Genomic DNA, 20,210 nt, shown 5'->3' on the forward strand with positions numbered 1-20,210 from the left:
GTATGCTATTGTCTTGCTTTGTGTTTATCTTGTATGCCTAGTCAGTTGTTGTTTTTGCATTGCTCCAACAAGGTGGAATGGCATTGTGCCAATTGTTGTGAGTACAAAATAATAAATCAAATCAAATCATGAAACTATCATGTATCCAATTTGTCACATTTTAGACAGTTAATCCTTGTTACAAATCACTATGTTACTATACTTTTAGTCTACTACATAACTTAGTTACAAAAGTAGCTGAACTATAACTATACTAGGTGACATTTGATCTGTTTGGTCCCTTTTCTATCAGGTTTGAAAAGTTCTTTGCGGTGTTCTTCAAGAGATATCTTGGTAAGGCTGAGCCACCTAACAAGCAAGGGTCTAAGATATGTAACTTGAAAGTTGTGGCATAATGGAATAGCATAACATGCATCTACTGTGGCATAGCGAATAGGCTGATCAGTTGGAAAATCCAAAAATGTGTTACAAATGCAAAAGAAGTATTATCTACATTGTAACAGCTAACTGTGACAATTTAGTGCAAAGAATCGAAACCACAGGGTAAACATTTTACAGTGCCAGGACATGTGGTCTACACATGTACGTACAATATGATACAAGTGCAAAATATTGAAAGGTAAATGCATGTTCATGATTTAGCCAATATTATGAGTATTTGTAGATATGAGATTTAAAAGTGCAATATTCCAATGTACTGATAAAATTATTAAAAGTATTGGGCATGCAATGAAAAATATCACTAGCTATTACAATACTTGCACAAATAGGCCAACAGTATCAGAGATCAGAGAATGCTGGCATTGCAACTACAGTATAAGTATATTACTCAAACTTCAAGGACAAGAGTCATATATATTATGTAACAATTTAGTACTCAGTTTAACAACTGGTTAATAACAACATACAGTACTGTACTGACATCCAGAAATTAAAGATTAAGTAAAGTACATAAAATGTGTTGCATTAATTATTGAAAAAAGCAGTTCATATGTATAATCATAAAATGCATAATATACATCAAGAGCTATCATACACACTAATGTTCATACCCACATTTATGATATATAGTTACATGTACTACACACTTTAAGTGTCACACAAGTAAAGTTGTGACCACACACATGTAGGTGTGATTAAACACAAGCTGGTGGAGAAGGATTCCACCTTCCTCCACTACACCACAAAATGAATGGACCATTTGGACTATAACCAGAATTGCAGGAGTAAACAGCAAACTGTCCACCACCTTGAAGGTTTACATGACCATTGACCGGGTTTTGCAATGGAGGGCACATTGCTGCAGTAAAGATAATAAAAGCTATATATAACTTATGCATGTAATATCACACCTTAAATACCTTGGATGGCAACAGAAATATTTGCCTTGGTAGTGCGTATCACACCACCAGCATTGTTTGTGGATACACAAGTGTATACTGTAGCATGTGGTGTAGTGGTTGGAACATCTAATGCTTGAAATGGAATGTTTGCAACTTTTTTAACAGCTTTATCATTTTTATACCACTGTACAGTAGGGGTGGGTAGTCCTTCAGCCTTGCATATGATTGTCACCTGCTTCCCAACACTGGCTGTATATGGAGACCATGGAGTAATGGTGATTATTGGTGCATCTAGAAAACAGTACAAAGCATTGTAATCATATTAAACTTGTAGCAAGCTAAATATGGCAGTAGAACACCACTGCAACAGCGACAATATTAAAGTTAATGAGAAAGTGAACCATACCAAAACTTGATATTTGTTTGCTATGATAAAAATTACAGCACTCTCTATTCATAATCATACATATCACTTTTACTAAGATACACACAGAAAAACGTGATACCAATAGTTACTGATTAATGACATTAACATGCAACTTAAACTGTGTGGCAACAAAACCAGATATGTACATAGATACCACAGTCAATTATTTACAAAAATTATTCTATCACTGTTGCAATGTAAGTACCTTAACAGGGGTGGATCCAAACTTTTAAAAGGGGGGGTTCCACTTTGGAATTGCAACTTCAGTCTAGCTGTAAGTTGAAGACCAAAAAAAAAAAAAAAAGAAAGCTCATTACCTACTGACAATAGCTGCCCCTCACCACAGATGCCCTCATTAACTATAACTATATTTCCTTATTTATAACTACATACATAGCTTGCTACACTGCTCCTCAAAAGGCTACTGTGACTGCTCTATTAGAGTGTCTTGATTTGACTGCTCTATTAGAGTATCTCGAGTAAGAGAGACTCTTTCAAAAGGGGGGTTCCATGGAACCCTTTGAACCGCCCCTGCTTAAATATGACAGGAAAGGTTGACAAATTTAGAAAAGTTGTTTATGTGGCTTAAACAATAATTAGACGTCAAGAACCAGGGTTCTACAGGATTTAGAAAACTTGAAGGCCCTGGGCTGTAGCATCTGAGCGCAGTGAGGGTGCTAATAAGGGTCTGAGGGTTTTCTAAATCCCGTAGAACCCAGTGGTTCTTGATGTCTAACTTATTAGTCTAACTTATTACACTACAACTCGTTATTGTACCTTGAGTTGACAACTGCTTATAAACGAGAAATGTATTGCTAACTACTAAAAACAAGCTCTCTACACCTACCTACATGCTCAGCGTGGCTGTTACTACCCATTTAAATGCCCATACATTGCCACTGTTAAGGCATGTGCTATGTTTAGAAGTACTGGACTACAACTCATTGTAACTGTTGTTGTGCCTTGACAGCTGCTTGTAAACAAGAAATGCAGTATTGATTAATACAAACAAGCCCATTACACCTGTCACGGTAAAAACGGTCCGGCTGGACCAATTTTGGATACCAAAACTGGTCCGGCCAGACTGATTTTAGTCGACCAAATTTGGTCTGGCCAGACCAGTTTTGGTATCCAAAATTGGTCCGCCCTGACCAAAATCGGTCCAGGCCAAAAAAAGGCATATGCTACATTATATACACATGCAAATTCGATGCAGTCCAGCACTGCATGCCTTCAGGGGCAGCGGAGAAAAAATTGTTGCTGTAAAGGTTCCAGATGTCATTCAGAGATAGAATGAAGAAGCTAACGATACCCTTCCTTTAACCACACAAGGTGGCCCATAAAAGGCTTCTGTAACCCATGACTGCATGTGTAGCAACTTTGTTACGTAGCTAGATACTTATATAGGTCAGATTTCTCTAACTCTTTCATACAAAGCCACAACATTGATACTTACTCCCATAGAAGAATTATGGAATATTTTTAGGATACAGTGTGAAACCTATTTGAATTCAATACCAACTAAATCACTTTCCAGCACCATCAAGCACCCTTGGATTACCATATCTATCAGGCATCTGTATAATAAGAAAAAGCGTCTATATAACAAAGCCCATTCATCTCATTCTGAAACAGACTGGTCTGCTTATAAGGAAATAAAAAAAACTCACTCAAACAAAGAGAATGCTGAAAGGCTCATGATAGTTAATATGTTTCAAATCTCATCAGTTCAGATGATGGTAGCAGTAATAATAATAAAAGACTCTGGAGTTACATAAAATCAAAAAGGAGAGATCAATGTGGGATACCATTATTAGAGAAAGACAGTCAAACAATTACTGATAGTTTTTGTAAAGCTACTATATTGAATGATCAGTTTCAGTCTGTTTTTAGACACTCACTCCATACCAACTACCACACTTGTAGGTCCTATGTTTCCTCATATTTTACCAATTAATATTACAACCGAAGGGGTACTTCGATCAACTACTACAAGAATTAGATCCACACAAAGCATCTGGCCACATGGAATACCATCAAAATTTTTAAAAGAAACATCTGTCAGCATAGTGCCTGCTCTCACACTCATGTATAAAGCTTCATTACAAATTCTTGCATGTAGCTAGCTGAAAAGTGGTCCAGCCAATGCCGGACCAGCAGGGCTCTGGTCCCTGAAATTTACTTGTAATGGATGGCTAACTTACACCAACACTGCAACTCTTTTACTAACCAAAAGTATGTAGCTAGCTAGCTAACTGAAAAATCGGTCCGCTGGGTAAAACTGGTCCGACCAGAACAATATATGACTGAATTTTGGAAAATCACCCATATGGGTGCATGTGAAATAATTAGAATGTTCATGCTTAGTGGGTTGCTAATTAAAGCAGAGTACAGCTTTACAGAATTTTGTTGTAATTTAAGGTATTGAGAATGGCTTAAAATCATTAACAAGTAGATTTTCACTATGAAGTTTGTGATTTGATCATTAAATATTTTAGGTGTCAAATGCACCCATATGGGTGATTTTTCAAAATTCAGTCACATATAGCTGTATATACACCAGATCTGGAAAACAAAAGAGCTTAATCCGGCTAAGCACCTACCAAGCTTGTATGCATCCAGTGGTATAAGCTCTCAGATAGCTAGCTAAGCCTATACTTTGTCCGGACCAGTCCAGTGAAGAAAACCGGCTCGAGAAAACTGATCAGTTGCTATATACTGCATGTAGTTTGGTGGACTACTTCCCAAAACTCACACTAGACCTGAAAAGTGGTTTAGCAGCCCCTGGTTTGACCCGGACCAATTTTAGTCGGGCTGGACCAGTTTTGGATGCTAAGAATGGCCCGGCTGGACCAGTTTTGGTTGACCAAGACTGGTCCAGCCAGACCGATTTTTGCCCCGGACCAAATTTGGCATTACACACCTCCCTCTAATTCAGTACGGCTGTTACTAGCCATTTAAACACCTGTGTGTTGCCAATGTTACTGGTGCGTAATTATAGTGTTTCATATTGCCTCAGAGCGTGGTCTTTATTGGACATGAGCGTGGCTTTACGGGATTTAGAGACCACATTTTCAGCCAATCAAATTTCAGTATCAAACTTGCTGTAGTCTAATAGTTGATAAAGTGTAACATATTACCCATTTTTCTGGAAAACTTGACGGTGAAGGAATTTGGTACCAATACTTTTACACACTGTAGCTATACATATACATACACAGTGGTGAATCCACTCCTCCCCATCACCACCAAAAAAATGATAATACTTTAATAGAGTAGGCAGTCAAATACCCTAATAAAACAGACACCATACATAACACTGTTGACTATTGAGAATCCTCCACAGTTGCTGAGTATGAAAACTAGCATCTGCAGCACTATCCCATGCATGGGCCTGCTAAGAGTAGAAATGCACATGGTCCTTTGTATGCCATCATTTAGCCTCATTTATAGCTAGCTGAACTATATATACTCTTGACTGTCACTTATCCCTATACAACTCTTGATCAATGTAATCCACTTAGAAAGCAGTGTGATTTATACATTTGTCCAATAGAAGTACTCTACATCAAAACTTTCAGTCCTGAAACATATGATATAGTTTTAGCTTTTGGGAGGCCAGACCCCATACTCCATATACCTACTACCCTGGTGCACTGTTTTTTTGCATGGACAGACTACAGTGTAACTACAGTGCATCTATAATAGTGACCGGGCCTGCGAAAATATGGCATGTGGGCACACAAAATTTGACTACATTTTCAAACGTTCATGTGTCATAACGTTTTATGTCGTTATGCTATGGCCATACATTTTTCATCACATATTAAACATTCAATTGGCAATATAATGCAAGTTACAGAACACAAATATTCTATCCCTGTACTGAGATATAACCTGTAATGTGATGCAATGTAGTTAGTGCCCACATGCCCTATTTTTGCAGGCCCGGTCACAATTATAGTTTCTTACATTCAACAGTAAGGTTACTCTTAGCCTCAGTGTAGCAATCATTATCATTGATGGCATGACATGTGTATTCTCCACTATCAGTGTGGTTAACTGGATCAAACAATAACACTAATTGTATCTGACCAGTAACTGGATCAGTTACATTGTAGACTAGTATATGTTTGTCTTCTGATTCAACTTTTGCACCTTCAGAATTATACCAATCAATACGCATAGAAGTAGTGGCATCAACATCATTGGTTGCATTACAAATCAGGGTAGCCTTGTTTCCTTCAAAAGCAACTGACTTACTGGTGATGAAGTTGATGATAGGAGGGCCTATATGAGTATGTATACAACAACGACAACAATCTATTTAGAAGCATTATGCAAAAACATCTGTAGCAATATAGCTATACTTACCATACACAGTAATGGTAGCACTATTGGACACTACACTGCCATCATGATTGGTAGTAACACAATGATAGACACCTTCATCTTCTTCTGTGATCACACTAAATATCAGTTTAGGTGATGTAATATCCACAGCTCTGTGAGATGGTCTTATCCAACTATTAGTAGATGACTGGTACTTCTCCCATTTGTATTGAATAGGACTGATTCCAGTAGCTAGACATTCTAGTACACATTTGCTGTTGTTGCTAATTTTGATGGAAATAGATAATGGTTGCTTGATTATATGTGGAAGAGCTACACAACAATCATACTCAGTTACAAATGGATAGATCACATGTACAACTTACTCTTTACTTCAAGCCATGCACAACTTCTAGTGACTCCACATTCATTAATAGCTAAACAGCAGTAGGATCCTTCATTTGATAGCTGTACATTAGACACTGTTAACTGATACACGTATGTAGTGTAACCAATATCTTCAGAAGATGACCATCTTTTAAATGACTGTTCTGTATTTGAAGGCAACTGCAAAGTGTCATTTTTTTGCCAATCATATACTAGTCCACTATAGCTCCAAGCTAAACAAGGAAATGTAGCAGTTCCTCCAGGCAATACTTCATTGAATACAGGTGGTCTGATAATTTCTGCACACCGCACTACATAAAAAGCAAATATTGCAATAAAACTATGTATTTTGTAACTGTATGCACATACCTGATACATTTAAAAATGCTACTGTTGAATTTACAACTCCAGCACCATTGCTTGCAGAACAGTAGTAGCTTCCCTTGTAATACCCAATACTTTCCTTGATCTCCAGTGTACTTGTTACTGTGTTTAGTGATTTGATATTGTTAATTGTAGCTGTTATTGGTAGACGAGAATCTAATTTCCTCCACTCAACCATTATATTTCCATATCCCTTGACTACACATTGAAACACAGCTTTACCGGTGGCACTAACTGTTACAGAACTTGGATGTAATATAACATCAGGTGGAGACACTGTTCATATAAAAGTGATTCTAGTAAAATATAATTACATTGTCATACCTGTTACTTTTACTTGCTTGTATTTGGACACAATTTTCCCAGTTGAATTGCTCACTATGCATCGATATTCACCTGAGTCCTTGGGTTGAAGATTACTAAGGACCAAGTCTGGAGAAGTTATTTCTTTTACTCTTGCAAGGAGATCATCATTTTTCTTCTCCCACTTATAGGTAAAACCATTGTTGTTTGGTACACATGCCATAGACAATTTAAAATCATTAACACTGAGGTGTACTAGTAAAGTAGAAACCACCACTTCTGGTCGAATGGGTGGACCTGTATATACATTTTACAAAAGTGGAAGTTGTACAATAGGCCATAATTTTCATAAGGTACTGTATGAGATGAATTAGAGTAGAGCATGTGAAATGCAACATATGTGCGCTGGAAAAATACATTCAGTTAGTGCTTCAAGTAGTATGCATGTAAGGAGTTTTTATTCATTCATTCTGTTCACTATAAAACAAACATTGACAAAGCAGCAAAAAGTTTTTAATTCAATACTCATAAATGTAGCTTTTGAGAAGAGTAATTTAAAGTCGTTAGTTAAAACTTGTATCTTTTATTTTATCAGAATTGTAATGCATTTTCAAGGGCATCAGAGTAGGTGCAACCAGTGAGGCCAGAGCCTCACCACTTTATAGCTGGAAATTAATAAAAAATTCAACTTGATAAAGCCAAAACCAAAGTAGTGAACATGCAATACTTATAGCATTCATTTAATGACAGAAACAACACTTATCTAATCTGTCTTTCATTCAGAGCAGCTTTATGTCGACTTAGTCCATGTTAAGCGCCTCTAAAAACAATTACCGTTATAATAAGCTTTGATAAGTTAAACAGTATTATATGGAGGCACCTTTTGGTAGTATCCTGACATTCCAGTTATGTAATTATGTCATGATCACTCGTCAGCTAGCACCTTGCAAACAGTGCTATATACCCAAAATTGCCTCCAAATAGCATTTCAAAATGTGTAATTTCAATTCAGTGAGGGATGTCCCCACAATGAGCCTTACCACTTACACTTTTACACTGACGCCTCTAATTTTAGTCATACTTCTGAATCAGTTTGCTTTATACGTACTACTTTCTGCTAATTGTGACTACAAATCAGTTTGTTTAATATGCAAAGTCCAAGAAAGAAACTGTTGCATTACATTTTAAAAATTTAAGTATTATGTTGTAGCTAATCATGATTAATGTGCTGCAGTGCAATTAATGACATATACAGTAACATAAGGATGAAGGGTGGAGGACAGTGGTTAGACACTTAATAGCATGAAAATATGGAGGATTGAGTCATTGCAAGCCCAGAAGTGACAAAATTTGTTGAAAGATACCTTTCCCACAGATTGTACAATATGAAAATAGTACTGGGGGGGGGGAGCAAATTGTAGGAGCAAGAAGGGAAGGTATATGAGTGAAGTTGCTAGGCCCAGTTTGAGGTTTTCCAACCACTAAGAACACTTAACACTTTTGCAGTCCCAAAAAGTATCTAGCCAAGTAACACTGTTTGGTTAAGTCCACAAGAGCTGTTCCAGCAGAGCCTGAGTGGTATCAGTGTATCAGTGTATCAGTGTATCACTGTGGATCCACAAAGCTCCAGAAACACAGGCACAGAAAACACCCAGCAGAGTGGCAGGAGGATAACAGTAGAAATCATTAATGTAATAATCAAATTAAATGTTTGTGACATAAAACACATACATTTAGATTTTTTGGCAAAATGGCTTCTTTTTGAATTTGCTCACATATTATCCATGCACAGAAGGATTCAAAATCTAAAAGGCAATACTTCATCTTTTTAAAAGCAAGTTTCATGCCTATTCTTCCATACATAAATACCAGATCCATCCATAGCCAAGCCAGTCATCCAGAATGTGAGTATATAGGTTGTACAATGAAAGACCTGGGGGAAGCTAGAGCAAAGCTGAAAACTAGCATAGTTAATATTTAGCATCGGTTTCTGCAAGCACAATAGCATGAAGGTAGCATATGTACAACCTTGCAGACACACAGTACTAACAGTATCAGTATAATAGTATAATAACATACCTGCTATATCAAGTTTCACTTTTTCTGACAGTGCTGCTTGCCTGCCAGCCCACACTACACAATAGTAACTACCAACATCATTATTAGTCACATTGGGAATAACAAGAGTACTAGTAGTGACTTCTAGTGTGGATATTTGACTGACCACTGATTTCTTGGGCAACACTTCTAACAGAACATTACTCCTATACCATTCGATATTCAGGAGGCCATGTCCTCCAGCAGAACACGTGAACACCCCACTAAATGGAGCAGCTGCACTTGTATCAGTAGGTTGAGTGATGATGTAGGGAGGAGGAACTGACACTAGTGAACACACCAGCATTGATAACACATTTAAAATAAATTATATTCTACATGACCATACAGATCATTGGTATTACCTCATATCATATTTTATTATACCTGTAGTTAAAGTACTGCCATGTGTGTACAGAGTCAAGAGATTAATACAGCATGGGGAAAAGCCACATACCGTATTAGTCTCGAGACAACTCCTGCCTGACCATGCCCTCAGGCTCTATTTTTTGCATTGCATTTGCCATGGCACTTTAGCTGGTATATACTGCAATGTTTATCACAAACGTGCAGCTTAGTGAGATACTTACTCAGAGATGCCAGTCTCTCAACAATTTTAGGAGTGAGACCTCAAACACTACCAGCAATGTGGACCAGACTCAAGTGCAGCTCCAGGATTTTTTGGTAGTGAAGACCAAAATAGGGGGGGTCGCTGCATGCTCAAAGTACATAAATAAGCACAGAGCTGTCCAATTTTAAGCGCAGATCTAATTATGAAGCAGTTAAGGTGTGAGAAATGCGTGAGAACCAAGCTGAAAGAGGGAGAAACATAGGGTTAGGTATGAAAGCATGAGACTACTAGCCAAAGAGCGAGATTCACACCTAATGCATGAGATTCGGTGTGTCTGACTTACTAGTGGGCAAATTAACATGAAATCTATAAACAATAAACAGATTGACCAAACCCAAACACATTCTTTCTGCCAGAACACTGCAATGTTTATGGGCAGGTAGAATTCGAGGAAAACGGGAATGGGATGGGAATGGAAACGACACACGGAAAATGCCTGATAAAGGTCATCATGCAATATACAGGTAAGATTTTACAACGTAGTGTGTCTTTGCAGCATTGTTTGAATCCTTTTGCTAAAACAATCGAAACACTCTAATAGAGCAGTCAAGAATGTTTTGTTGACCATCTCACCGGGGATGTACAATGAATTGATGGGCTATAGCTGTCATACATTAGGTATATATAGACTAGCTAAGTCATCAACCTTGAAAGTTACGTAGCTACTTACTCCCTTGAAATCCTAAAATTTAAAACATTATAGGCCACTACAAAGGATTCTAATTAACTGACATGCAGTGTCACATATAGATTTGGGAAGTTGTACCTGCAACCTCAGAAAAGTCACATTATGGGTATGTGGTAGCTGCAGTACTTGTAGATGCATGTCTCCAATAAGGAGACTAAGCAGTCGTGAGGACTCCTCTTGGAGACACTTCAGCTTGACAAAGCATATACCAGTGCTGCTGCATACTCCCAAAGCCTATAAGAGGCACTGTTAGTTAATTATAGGATACTTCGTGAATCTCAGTTTTCATCAGTATTTAATGTCAATAGTTGAGTAGTTTAAATTTTTTTATGGTAACTAACTATCAATAATTATTGATGACTTAGCTAGTCTAATCTTTGACAGCTATAGTCCATCAATTCACAGGTCATCAATGTGAGTCCCTGGTGGGATAGTTAACAAAACATTCTTGACTGGTCTATTAGAGTATTTTAATGTAAGTGACTGCTCTATTAGAGCGTTTCGGTCGTTTTAGCGAAAGGATCCAAACAATGCTGCAAAGACACACTGCGCTGTAAAATCCTACCTGTATATTGCATGATGACCTTTATCAGGAATTTTCCACATGTTGTTCCCATTCCTGTATTTTGTTCCTGTCCCATTCCCCTTGGGTTCTACTTACCCAATGTTTATAAAATCAATCACAACACTGTGAGGTAAACACTAGTGGGTGAATTACAGTAACATGAAAGCTATTTCTTAGCCAGTGTTTAGGAAGACCAACATGAGACTGGCATTGATCAGCACTACAAGATATATACACCGAATAGATTTCATGTTAATTTTCCCACATTATACATTCGATATCCAGGAGGCCATGTCCTCCAGCAGAACACGTGAACACCCCACTAAATGGAGCAGCTGCACTTGTATCAGTAGGTTGAGTGATGATGTAGGGAGGAGGAACTGACACTAGTGAACACACCAGTATTGATAACACATTTAAAATAATTTATATTCTACATGACCATACAGATCATTAGTATTACCTCATATCACATTTTATTATACCTGTAGTTAAAGTACTGCCATGTGTGTACAGAGTCAAGAGATTAATACAACATGAGGCAAAGCCACATACCGTATTAGTCTTGAGACAACTCCTGCCTGACCATGCCCTCAGGCTCTATTTTTTGCATTGCACTTGCCATGATACTTTAGCTGGTATATACTGCAATGTTTATCACAAATGAGCAGCTTAGTGAGATACTTACTCAGAGATGCCAACCTCTCAACAATTTTAGGAGTGAGACCTCAAACACTACCAGCAATATGGACTAGACTCAAGTGCAGCTCCAAGATTTTTGGTAGTGAAGACCAAAAAAAAAGGTCGCTACATGCTCAAAGTACATATATAAGTACAGGGCTGTCCAATTTTAAGCACAAGGCTAATTATAAAGCAGATCAGGAGTGAGAAACACATGAGAACTAAGCTGAAAGAGTGAGAAACAGAGGGTTAGGCGTGAGAGCATGAGATTACTAGCCAAAGAGTGAGACTCACGCCTAATGCGTGAGAGTTGGCATGTCTGACTTACTAGTCGGAAAATTAACATGAAATCTATAAACAGTAAACAGATTGACCAAACCTAAACACATTCTTTTCACCAGAACACTGCAATGTTTATGGGTAAGTAGAATTCGAGGAAAACAGGAACAGGACGGGAACAGAAAGCAGGAACGGAATGACATACGGAAAATGCCTGATAAAGGAAATATACAAGTAGGATTTTACAGCACAGTGTGTCTTTGCATCCTTTCGCTAAAATGATTGAAACACTCTAATAGAGCAGTCAAGAATGTTTTGTTAGCTATCTCACCAGGGACTTAATGGGCTATAGCTGTCATACATTAATTATATATAGACTAGCTAAGTCATCAACATTGAAAGTTAGCTACTCCCTTGAAACCATAAAATTTAAACCATCATAGGCCACTACAGAGGATTCTAATTAACCAACATGCAGGCACATTTGGAAAAATTATACCTGCAACCTCAGAAAAGTCACATTATGGGTATGTGCAGGGGCAGATCCAGGAGCTGGCAAGGGGAGGGGCACAAACAGGCTAAGTTGCAAGTGGTTGGGGAGAGCCAGATTCTCTCGGTAGTTGTTGCATTTTTGAAGCAACAAATAATCACCTCTTAGTAGTGTCTCACTGTTGATTTTGCCATTTTGGCCTTTACAGATGGTTGTGAAGTCTTAAAAGCTGTTTAAAAGGCTCTGAATGTCTTAAACTATAGCAAAACGATAATTATTTTTAGAGACGCTTAGTACGTATGAAGGTGCTGGGTGACAATTTCACAGCTTTGACTTAGGGTTTCAGATGAATTTGTATTAAATGTGTAGATTTTCACGAGATAAACTAATCTTGGCCTGACTTAAAGGTTAGTATTTAATCAGAAGCATGCCTGGATCCTCCACGAGGGGGGGGGGGGGGGGGGGGGGCATTTGCCCCAAATGCCCCATCCTGGATCCGCCATTGATGTGGTAGCTGCAGTACTTGTAGGTGCATGTCTCCAATGAGGAAACTAAGCAGTCATGGGTACTCTTCTTGGAGACACTTCAGCTTGACACAGCATATACCAGTGCTGCTGCATACTCCCAAATCCATCAATTCACAGGTCATCAATGTGAGTCCCTGGTGGGATAGTTAACAAAACATTCTTAACTGCTCCATTAGAGTATTTTAATGTAAGTGACTGCTCTAATAGAGTGTTTCGATCGTTTTAGCAAAAGGATCCAAACAATGCTGCAAAGACACACTGCACTGTAAAATCCTACCTACTCCAATGTTTATAAAGCCAATCACAACACTTTGAGGTATATAAATACCAGTAGGTGAATTACAGTAGCATGAAAGCTATTTCTTAGCCATGCAGTGTTTAGGAAGACCAACATGAGACTGGTATTGATCAACACTACAAGGTATATACACCAGGTGAAACACAACCTCAAACACAATAAGCTTTGAGTCAATCTCATGGCATTGTCACAAGCACCATGCCGACCACAACTGGTCAGCATCTAATACACTCTAAGAAGGATAAGCAGAATTCTAGGAAAACGGGAACAGAAAGTGGGAAGACCAACAGAAAAAGATCACACTGATTTGTACATCACAATGTTTCTTTGCAACTTCGTTGGATCCTTCTGCTAAAATTTCAAAACACTCTAATAGAGCAGTTATTTGCATTAAAACACTTTAATAGAGTAGTCAAGCTAGCCATCCCACCACTGGCACCAGAGATGTGAATTGATGGACAATAGCTGACATAGATTAGGCATATACACTATAGCTAAGTCATCAACACCGAAAGTTAGCCACTCCTTTGATTTTAAAAGATTCAACTAATAAATATGAAGAGGTTTACAAAGTATTCTAATTAACTGACAGTGCCTACATACAGATGTGAGAAGTTGTACCTGTATGAAAACCACATGGTGATAAAAAGTATGTGGCAACTCCAAACTAAGGTGGCACCAATGAAGAGACTAAGGACACCATGAACAGTCATGCATGGGAGTCCTCTTGGAGTCTGAAAGTATAGTAGCAGGTGCAGTTTCCAAAGTCTATAATAGGCACTATCAGTTAATCAGAAGACTTTGTGAACTTCTTCACATACCTAACTTTTAAAGTGTTCATAGTAGCCATGCCACAATATTAAAGGTTTAATATCACGTTAATCACGATATCATGGGACTTATATCACAATAGTCATGATATATTAAATGAATTGAATATGTTAGTGTTATCACAGGACACATTTTATTACAAAGTTGATACTTAATTGCTTTTATGCATCACCACATGTTGCCAGAGATATATCCTCATATATAAAGTCACTTTTAACTAAATTATTTGCTTTTCATATCACAATATAGCTTTGTCTCTATCACGATTACCATGAAATGTTTCTGTCATGACTATCGTGATATGTGATATATCATGGTATCACTAGTTCATGGTTTCAATGGAGTTGCCAACTTGTATTTGTCAGCTATAGTCCATCAATTCACAGACTATCAGAGTATTTTAATGCACTCTACTAGAATGTTTTGATTGTTTTAGCGGAAGGATCTGACAATGCTGCAAAGAAGCATTGTGTTGCAAAATCCAACTTCTATATATTGACATGATGACCTATATCAGGCATTTTCCATTGGTTGTTCCTGTTCCCGCTTTCCGTTCCAATTTTCCTAGAATTCTATTTACCATTCTAAGAATACAATCACACTCACTAAACATGATAGTCACTCTGTAATCATGAAGTAACAGACTAATCTTTGGCTTTTTATTTAGTTGCAAACACCAAGACTTTGACTGAAACAGCCTTTACTTTTGCCCTAGGCAGCTGAAATCAATTAAAGCTACAATGTAACATTTAGTAGGGATAAACACTTGGAAATATAGTGTGCTCCTTAGCATCACACCCACTCTTTGCAACCTTAAGTTTAGTGTAATAAACTGGGTAAAGCAAAACATGCTGGAAAAAATGTAAAAAATTATGCAATGGTATTGCACTTTTATAGCTGCATGTTATATTAGGCTCTCTCGCATGCTATTTTTACATATTGCACTTGTAGAGATGCTTTAACCACTATTTGAAGACAGAATGTTATATGTAGGTGTGGTTCTATTATGTATACCACATGTAAGTCAGGTACAACATTTCAACAGTTAGTCTTGTGGTTCACAATGGAATACAGTTCAAGTTTTTTCCACACCGTGGTCTTCAACATGCTGACTGAAGTACAAAAAAACTAAAAGCTTGTTTATAGTCAGATAATGAGCGCTATACTCCAAATATGACTATAAAGACTGATGAGTAAGTATCATGAAAATTGTAAGCCACAAAAACCTCTACGCATTGAAACAAGTTGATGTTGTGCTAATTCTAAAAATCAGGCACTATGCAGCAAACAAACCTAACTGGAATTAATAATAATGCAATCTACTGAACTAATCTTTACTTTGGATTTTGCTTTGTTGCTACATACAAAATTATCAATTAAATCATAGTAAATTTTATTTTATAATTGACAAAATATTTTGTAATTCTGTTGGTATGCATGACTAAGGAAGCGTACCTCAAACAAACCACTTCAAACCCACTAATAATGCACAGAAGTATTATCTTCTAAACTGCATTTTATAGTTTGTCTACAACATTTTCTTATGCAAATTCTCCAGGCAAAGCCTCAAAGCTGCTCTTAATTTTGTTTTCATATTATGGACATGCCCCCTTTCAACTTGAAGGAATTTGTTATACCCGGTAGTCTAGGAGGCCAGCTGTGTTGTTTTTCGGCTGTTTTACATCCGTAGAGCCCATTGGGAAGGACTTCACCACATCCTTATAAGTTCGCTTCACCTGTATTTCAAACCACTACATATTAACCACAAAGCTTACTTGCCTGAAAGTTTACTACTGGCCTTTATTTCTCACATAAGGTTCTTTTAGTGAACAAAGTTTTGTTCACGTGGGTGTGGAAAGACAAACAAAATATACATACATATGTACACACACACTTTTTGGAAAACAATTTCAGTAAACCAGGTGTGCGCCACACAGCTGGCCTTCAGCTTGCTGTGGTTTAAAAAGGTTGCATCAAACCTAGAACATTAGGTTATTCATAGCAACAGGAAAATTTTCAGCAAATTTCTCTTAATACTTTTGCATCCAATACTGCAGATGACCAAAGAATGTGATTACAAACTTCTATTTAACAAACTTAGCAGATGCCGAGTACTACTTTTAGTTTTAACACTGATGAGATTCACATAAAAAGACAGATAGTGGTATATGGTTGAATTTTTTCAGCTTTAACTTACCATTAAACTTTATTGAAGTATAATTAGACAACAAACAAGGGCATTCACTACTAGCCTCACATCGGTAGCTACCAGCATCTTGTGGTTGTAGGTTAATGATAGTGAGAGTACTTGCGTTCACTCCAATGGCACCAGTTGGAATATTACTGCCATTTCTCTCCCAATTATATGATGTTGCCCCATCTGCCTCACAAGTTAGTGATAGATTGTAGTTGTTAGTGGACAAAACTATTTCCTCACTCATTGAAGATAAGGATATTGAGGGAAGCAATTCTATATGAGAAATAACACAACATTGTTCACAATGTAGCCAAATAAAAAAAACAACTACTTTACACTGTAGCTAGAAGAGATACCCAAGTAAGAAATTCAAGAAAATATATAATCAATATAGTACCAATAGCAGGATTAATTGTAATACAGTACGTATAATTAAATCACAAGGTTAGCCTTTTCCTGCTAAGACATACTGTAAATTGGGAAATTTTCGTTCGAGATAATTTAATAAATTCAATGCGTTATATTTCCGCGGACATCTCAAACCAAGAAAATATTTTACCAACAAATTTTTCTGTACAGCAAATGTTTTCCCCAGTGCGTCAGAAATGAAAGTTGATATACGGGTACCTGTTGTACATTGAACGGGCAATTGTGATGGATTTCCAACTGTGACAGCTAGCTATAGGTCAGCCTTGACCACTAGACACTATAATTATATTAAATTTGTGGCTACAGTGGCATGCAAACTTATTCTGGCAGATATTGGATAGTCTCGCATTACCATACCACTTTTTTTCTGTGCATTGGGTGGGGGGAAAAAGGGTCTAGTGCAACTCCAATAGCTGTTTACTTCTGAGCCGTCCCCAGACTCTGCGGCCAATGTTATTCAATTAGCATCCCCAGTGTCTGGGGACGGCTCAGAAGTAAACAGCTAATGGAGTTGCACCAGACTCTTTTCTCCCCACACAATGCACAGAAAAAAAGCGGTATGGTCATGCGAGACTAGATATTGGAACCCTGACGGTAGGCCATTAGTCTTTCTTCTCCAACAGTGTACTCATTCCTCAAGTGTTTTGATCTTGGTTTTGACGGCTCGACCTCCAAAACATATTTAAGAGTAAAAACATTTCGCGTAATTTATTTTGTTAATAGAGGTAACTACGAAATATTCTCACTGTCGAATATTTCCAGATCTACGGTATTGAAACAAAAAACCACCTTCAATTCTTCATTATGACAACATGGCAGTAATAATTGAGCATAAAAGGTAGCTTACACAAGCCTTCAAATGATGAGTTTCTTTATATTATTGAGACACTATACTGTACACACATGGGTTTAAATTTTTATAGCTACAGTAATCTCTTATGTTTAGCTTAGATGTGCCTTCACATAATTATTTCATTAATGTATGGGTAAAATCCATAAATATGAACTTAGATTTTGCTCTAAATTTCTAGTAAGTTAGCCTAGTATACCATAAGATATACAGTGCTTTAATGGCTCTATTATATTCACTAATGTATCCAGAATTTTGTGTAACTTTTGACCAATGGCTTCTGATGCAATCTGAGCAAGCTGATTTTTTTCACAGATATGCTATACATACAATTTGGCAATTTTATGCCAGAGGCAATAGTTTTTTTTAATCAGGTGCGCGCCCACAGCCGACCTTCGTGGGTGCGCACCTGGTTTACTGAAATTGTTTTCGTAAAAGTGTGTGTGTGTGTGTGTGTGTGTGTGTGTGTGTGTGTGTGTGTGTGTGTGTGTGTGTGTGTGTGTGTGTGTGTACCTACCTATCTACCTATCTACCTATGTTTGTCCGTATGCACCCATGTGAGCAAAATCGTTAAATGGAAAAGCAGCCTTTACGTAAGAAGTAAAAGTTAAATGAAGTCTGTATTAAATTTCTGCACGAGTAAACTTTGCTCTGAGGTGGTTTCTTTTCGGCGGTCTGAAATATGGGTGTGGCGACTCTCCTCCGACTTCGTGATTTACCTTCCCTTTGGGTTTTACAGGTGTTTAACAACTGAAAAACAATTGTGCAGGCTTCGTAGACTACCAGGAATAGCCTATCGTTTTGAGTTGGAAAGGGGGCGTATCCCTACATACACGAACGAAAATGAAGAGCAGCTTTGAGGCTTTGTTGAGAGAATTTGTGTAAAAAACGATTGTCAAACTATAAAACAGTCTAGAAGATACTTCTGTGTGTAATGTGTTGATAAAAGTGGTTTGTTTAACAAGCGCTTCCTTAGCAGCATATAGCAACGTAATTGAATGAATTACGAAAATTTGTGAATTACAAAATACGAGAATTACAATAAATTAATTATGTATTATTGCACAACCAAAAACCTATGTAATCGGTTAATAACTTCTTAATCACTTCATTGAGTTAGCTAGCTGCATGGCGCCTGGTTTTTAGGAGTAGCACAACATCAACTTGTTTTCATTTATTAAGGCTTTACAGCACAAGTGCTGAAGGTCTTAAGGACACCTGGTCCTACAGCCTGTTTAAAGTTGTTACAGAAAGCGTGTTTGAAAACCTCGAACCTGCAGCCATCCAATTAACACTCGAAGTTAAAAGTAAAGCAAAACGGTATTTTGCATGAAACAATGTATGTTCTGTGCTGTGCAAACTGTATTTAGTCATGCAGATCAGCTCACAAATTAGGAGATTTACATGTATTAAGTTCGATCATGAATCAAAGAAATAAAAAGAAGGGAGGTCACCTACACCTGAAGATATACTAGTGAATATTTAATCCCTAATTCAGTCATGGGTATAGGCTGAAGTAGGGTTTAAATTAAATGTCCCCTACCACATCTTCAGGTGTAGGATACCTTTCTCATTTCACTGCTTTTATTTCTTTGATCCCTTACATTCCTATTTTCCCTTAAATTACAAGAACCCCACATGTTAGCGCATTTTTCAAATTCCATTTTCTTAATCTACATAGCCAAAGGGATGGTCAACCAAAGTGTCAGCTCTAGAAACTAAGAACTTTTGAAGTTACAGCGCTACAATGTGCAAAAACAGAACGACTGATTTGTACAGGGACAATACAGAAAATAAACTGCATGTGCTTAATTTAAAGCTCATAACTTATGAATGTAGTCCTCTACTAAAATGCAACTTATCCTCCATGAACAGGGAAATCCATTGCTAGGTACATTTTTTCTTCCACACTCTGCTGCAACCAGGCTGATCACCAAAAAATAACAGTAAACCATCGAGTAAACTACTCATCCAATATGAGGAAGACTAACTCTCATATCTTCCATGTCCTTAGGGCGTGAAACGAAGATTTTCAAACTTCCCTTGCTTTAGGGTTTTGACATTAACACCTTCTTTCATCACAAAACAAGAACTCAAAAGTATACAGTTTTTAAACCAGGTGTGCGCCCACAGCCGGCCGAAGACCAGCTGTGGGCGAAATTGTTTTCGTAAAAGTGTGTGTGTGTGTGTACCTATCTATCTACCTATCTACCTACCTATGGTTGTCCGTACGCACCCACGTGAGCAAAATCGTTTAATAACGGTAAAAGCAGCTTTTACGTAAGAAGTAAAAGTGAAATGAAGTCTGCAGTAAACTTCTGCACAGGTGAACTTTGCTCTAAGGTGGTTTCTTTTCGGCGGACTGAAATACGGGTGTGGTGACTTTCCTTAGACTACCTTCCCCTTGAGGTCTTCAGGCATTTAGCACTGAAAAACAACAGTGCAGGCCTTGTACACTACCAGAAATAGTC

The 20,210-nt window shown here is 37.6% G+C and overlaps 1 protein-coding gene across 1 annotated transcript; it reads right to left on the minus strand.

Annotated features, from left to right (window-relative positions):
* Positions 1-877: 877 nt before the first annotated feature.
* LOC136256660 (cell adhesion molecule DSCAM-like) lies at positions 878-7,498 on the minus strand. Its single transcript, XM_066049638.1, has 7 exons — positions 7,198-7,498; positions 6,859-7,149; positions 6,489-6,800; positions 6,145-6,435; positions 5,743-6,060; positions 1,362-1,634; positions 878-1,300 (listed from the first exon to the last, which is right to left on the minus strand). Exons 1-7 carry the CDS (start codon positions 7,397-7,399, stop codon positions 1,137-1,139), a joined length of 1,851 nt encoding a protein of 616 aa, XP_065905710.1. The 5' UTR covers positions 7,400-7,498; the 3' UTR covers positions 878-1,136.
* Between the last annotated feature and the right edge of the window lie 12,712 nt (positions 7,499-20,210).

This window comes from Dysidea avara, chromosome 5 (genome assembly GCF_963678975.1).
Source record: "Dysidea avara chromosome 5, odDysAvar1.4, whole genome shotgun sequence".
Taxonomy (NCBI): domain Eukaryota; kingdom Metazoa; phylum Porifera; class Demospongiae; order Dictyoceratida; family Dysideidae; genus Dysidea; species Dysidea avara.

Bases quoted from the DNA above. Each gene is read 5' to 3' on its own strand.
- LOC136256660 (XM_066049638.1), bottom strand. From the start codon at position 7,399: ATGGCATGTGTACCAAACAACAATGGTTTTACCTATAAGTGGGAGAAG. The intron at 7,150-7,197 runs GTATGACAATGT...TTATATGAACAG, and splicing joins CAAGCAAGTAAAAGTAACAG to TGTCTCCACCTGATGTTATA. The intron at 1,301-1,361 runs GTATTTAAGGTG...TCTTTACTGCAG, and splicing joins TATTTCTGTTGCCATCCAAG to CAATGTGCCCTCCATTGCAA.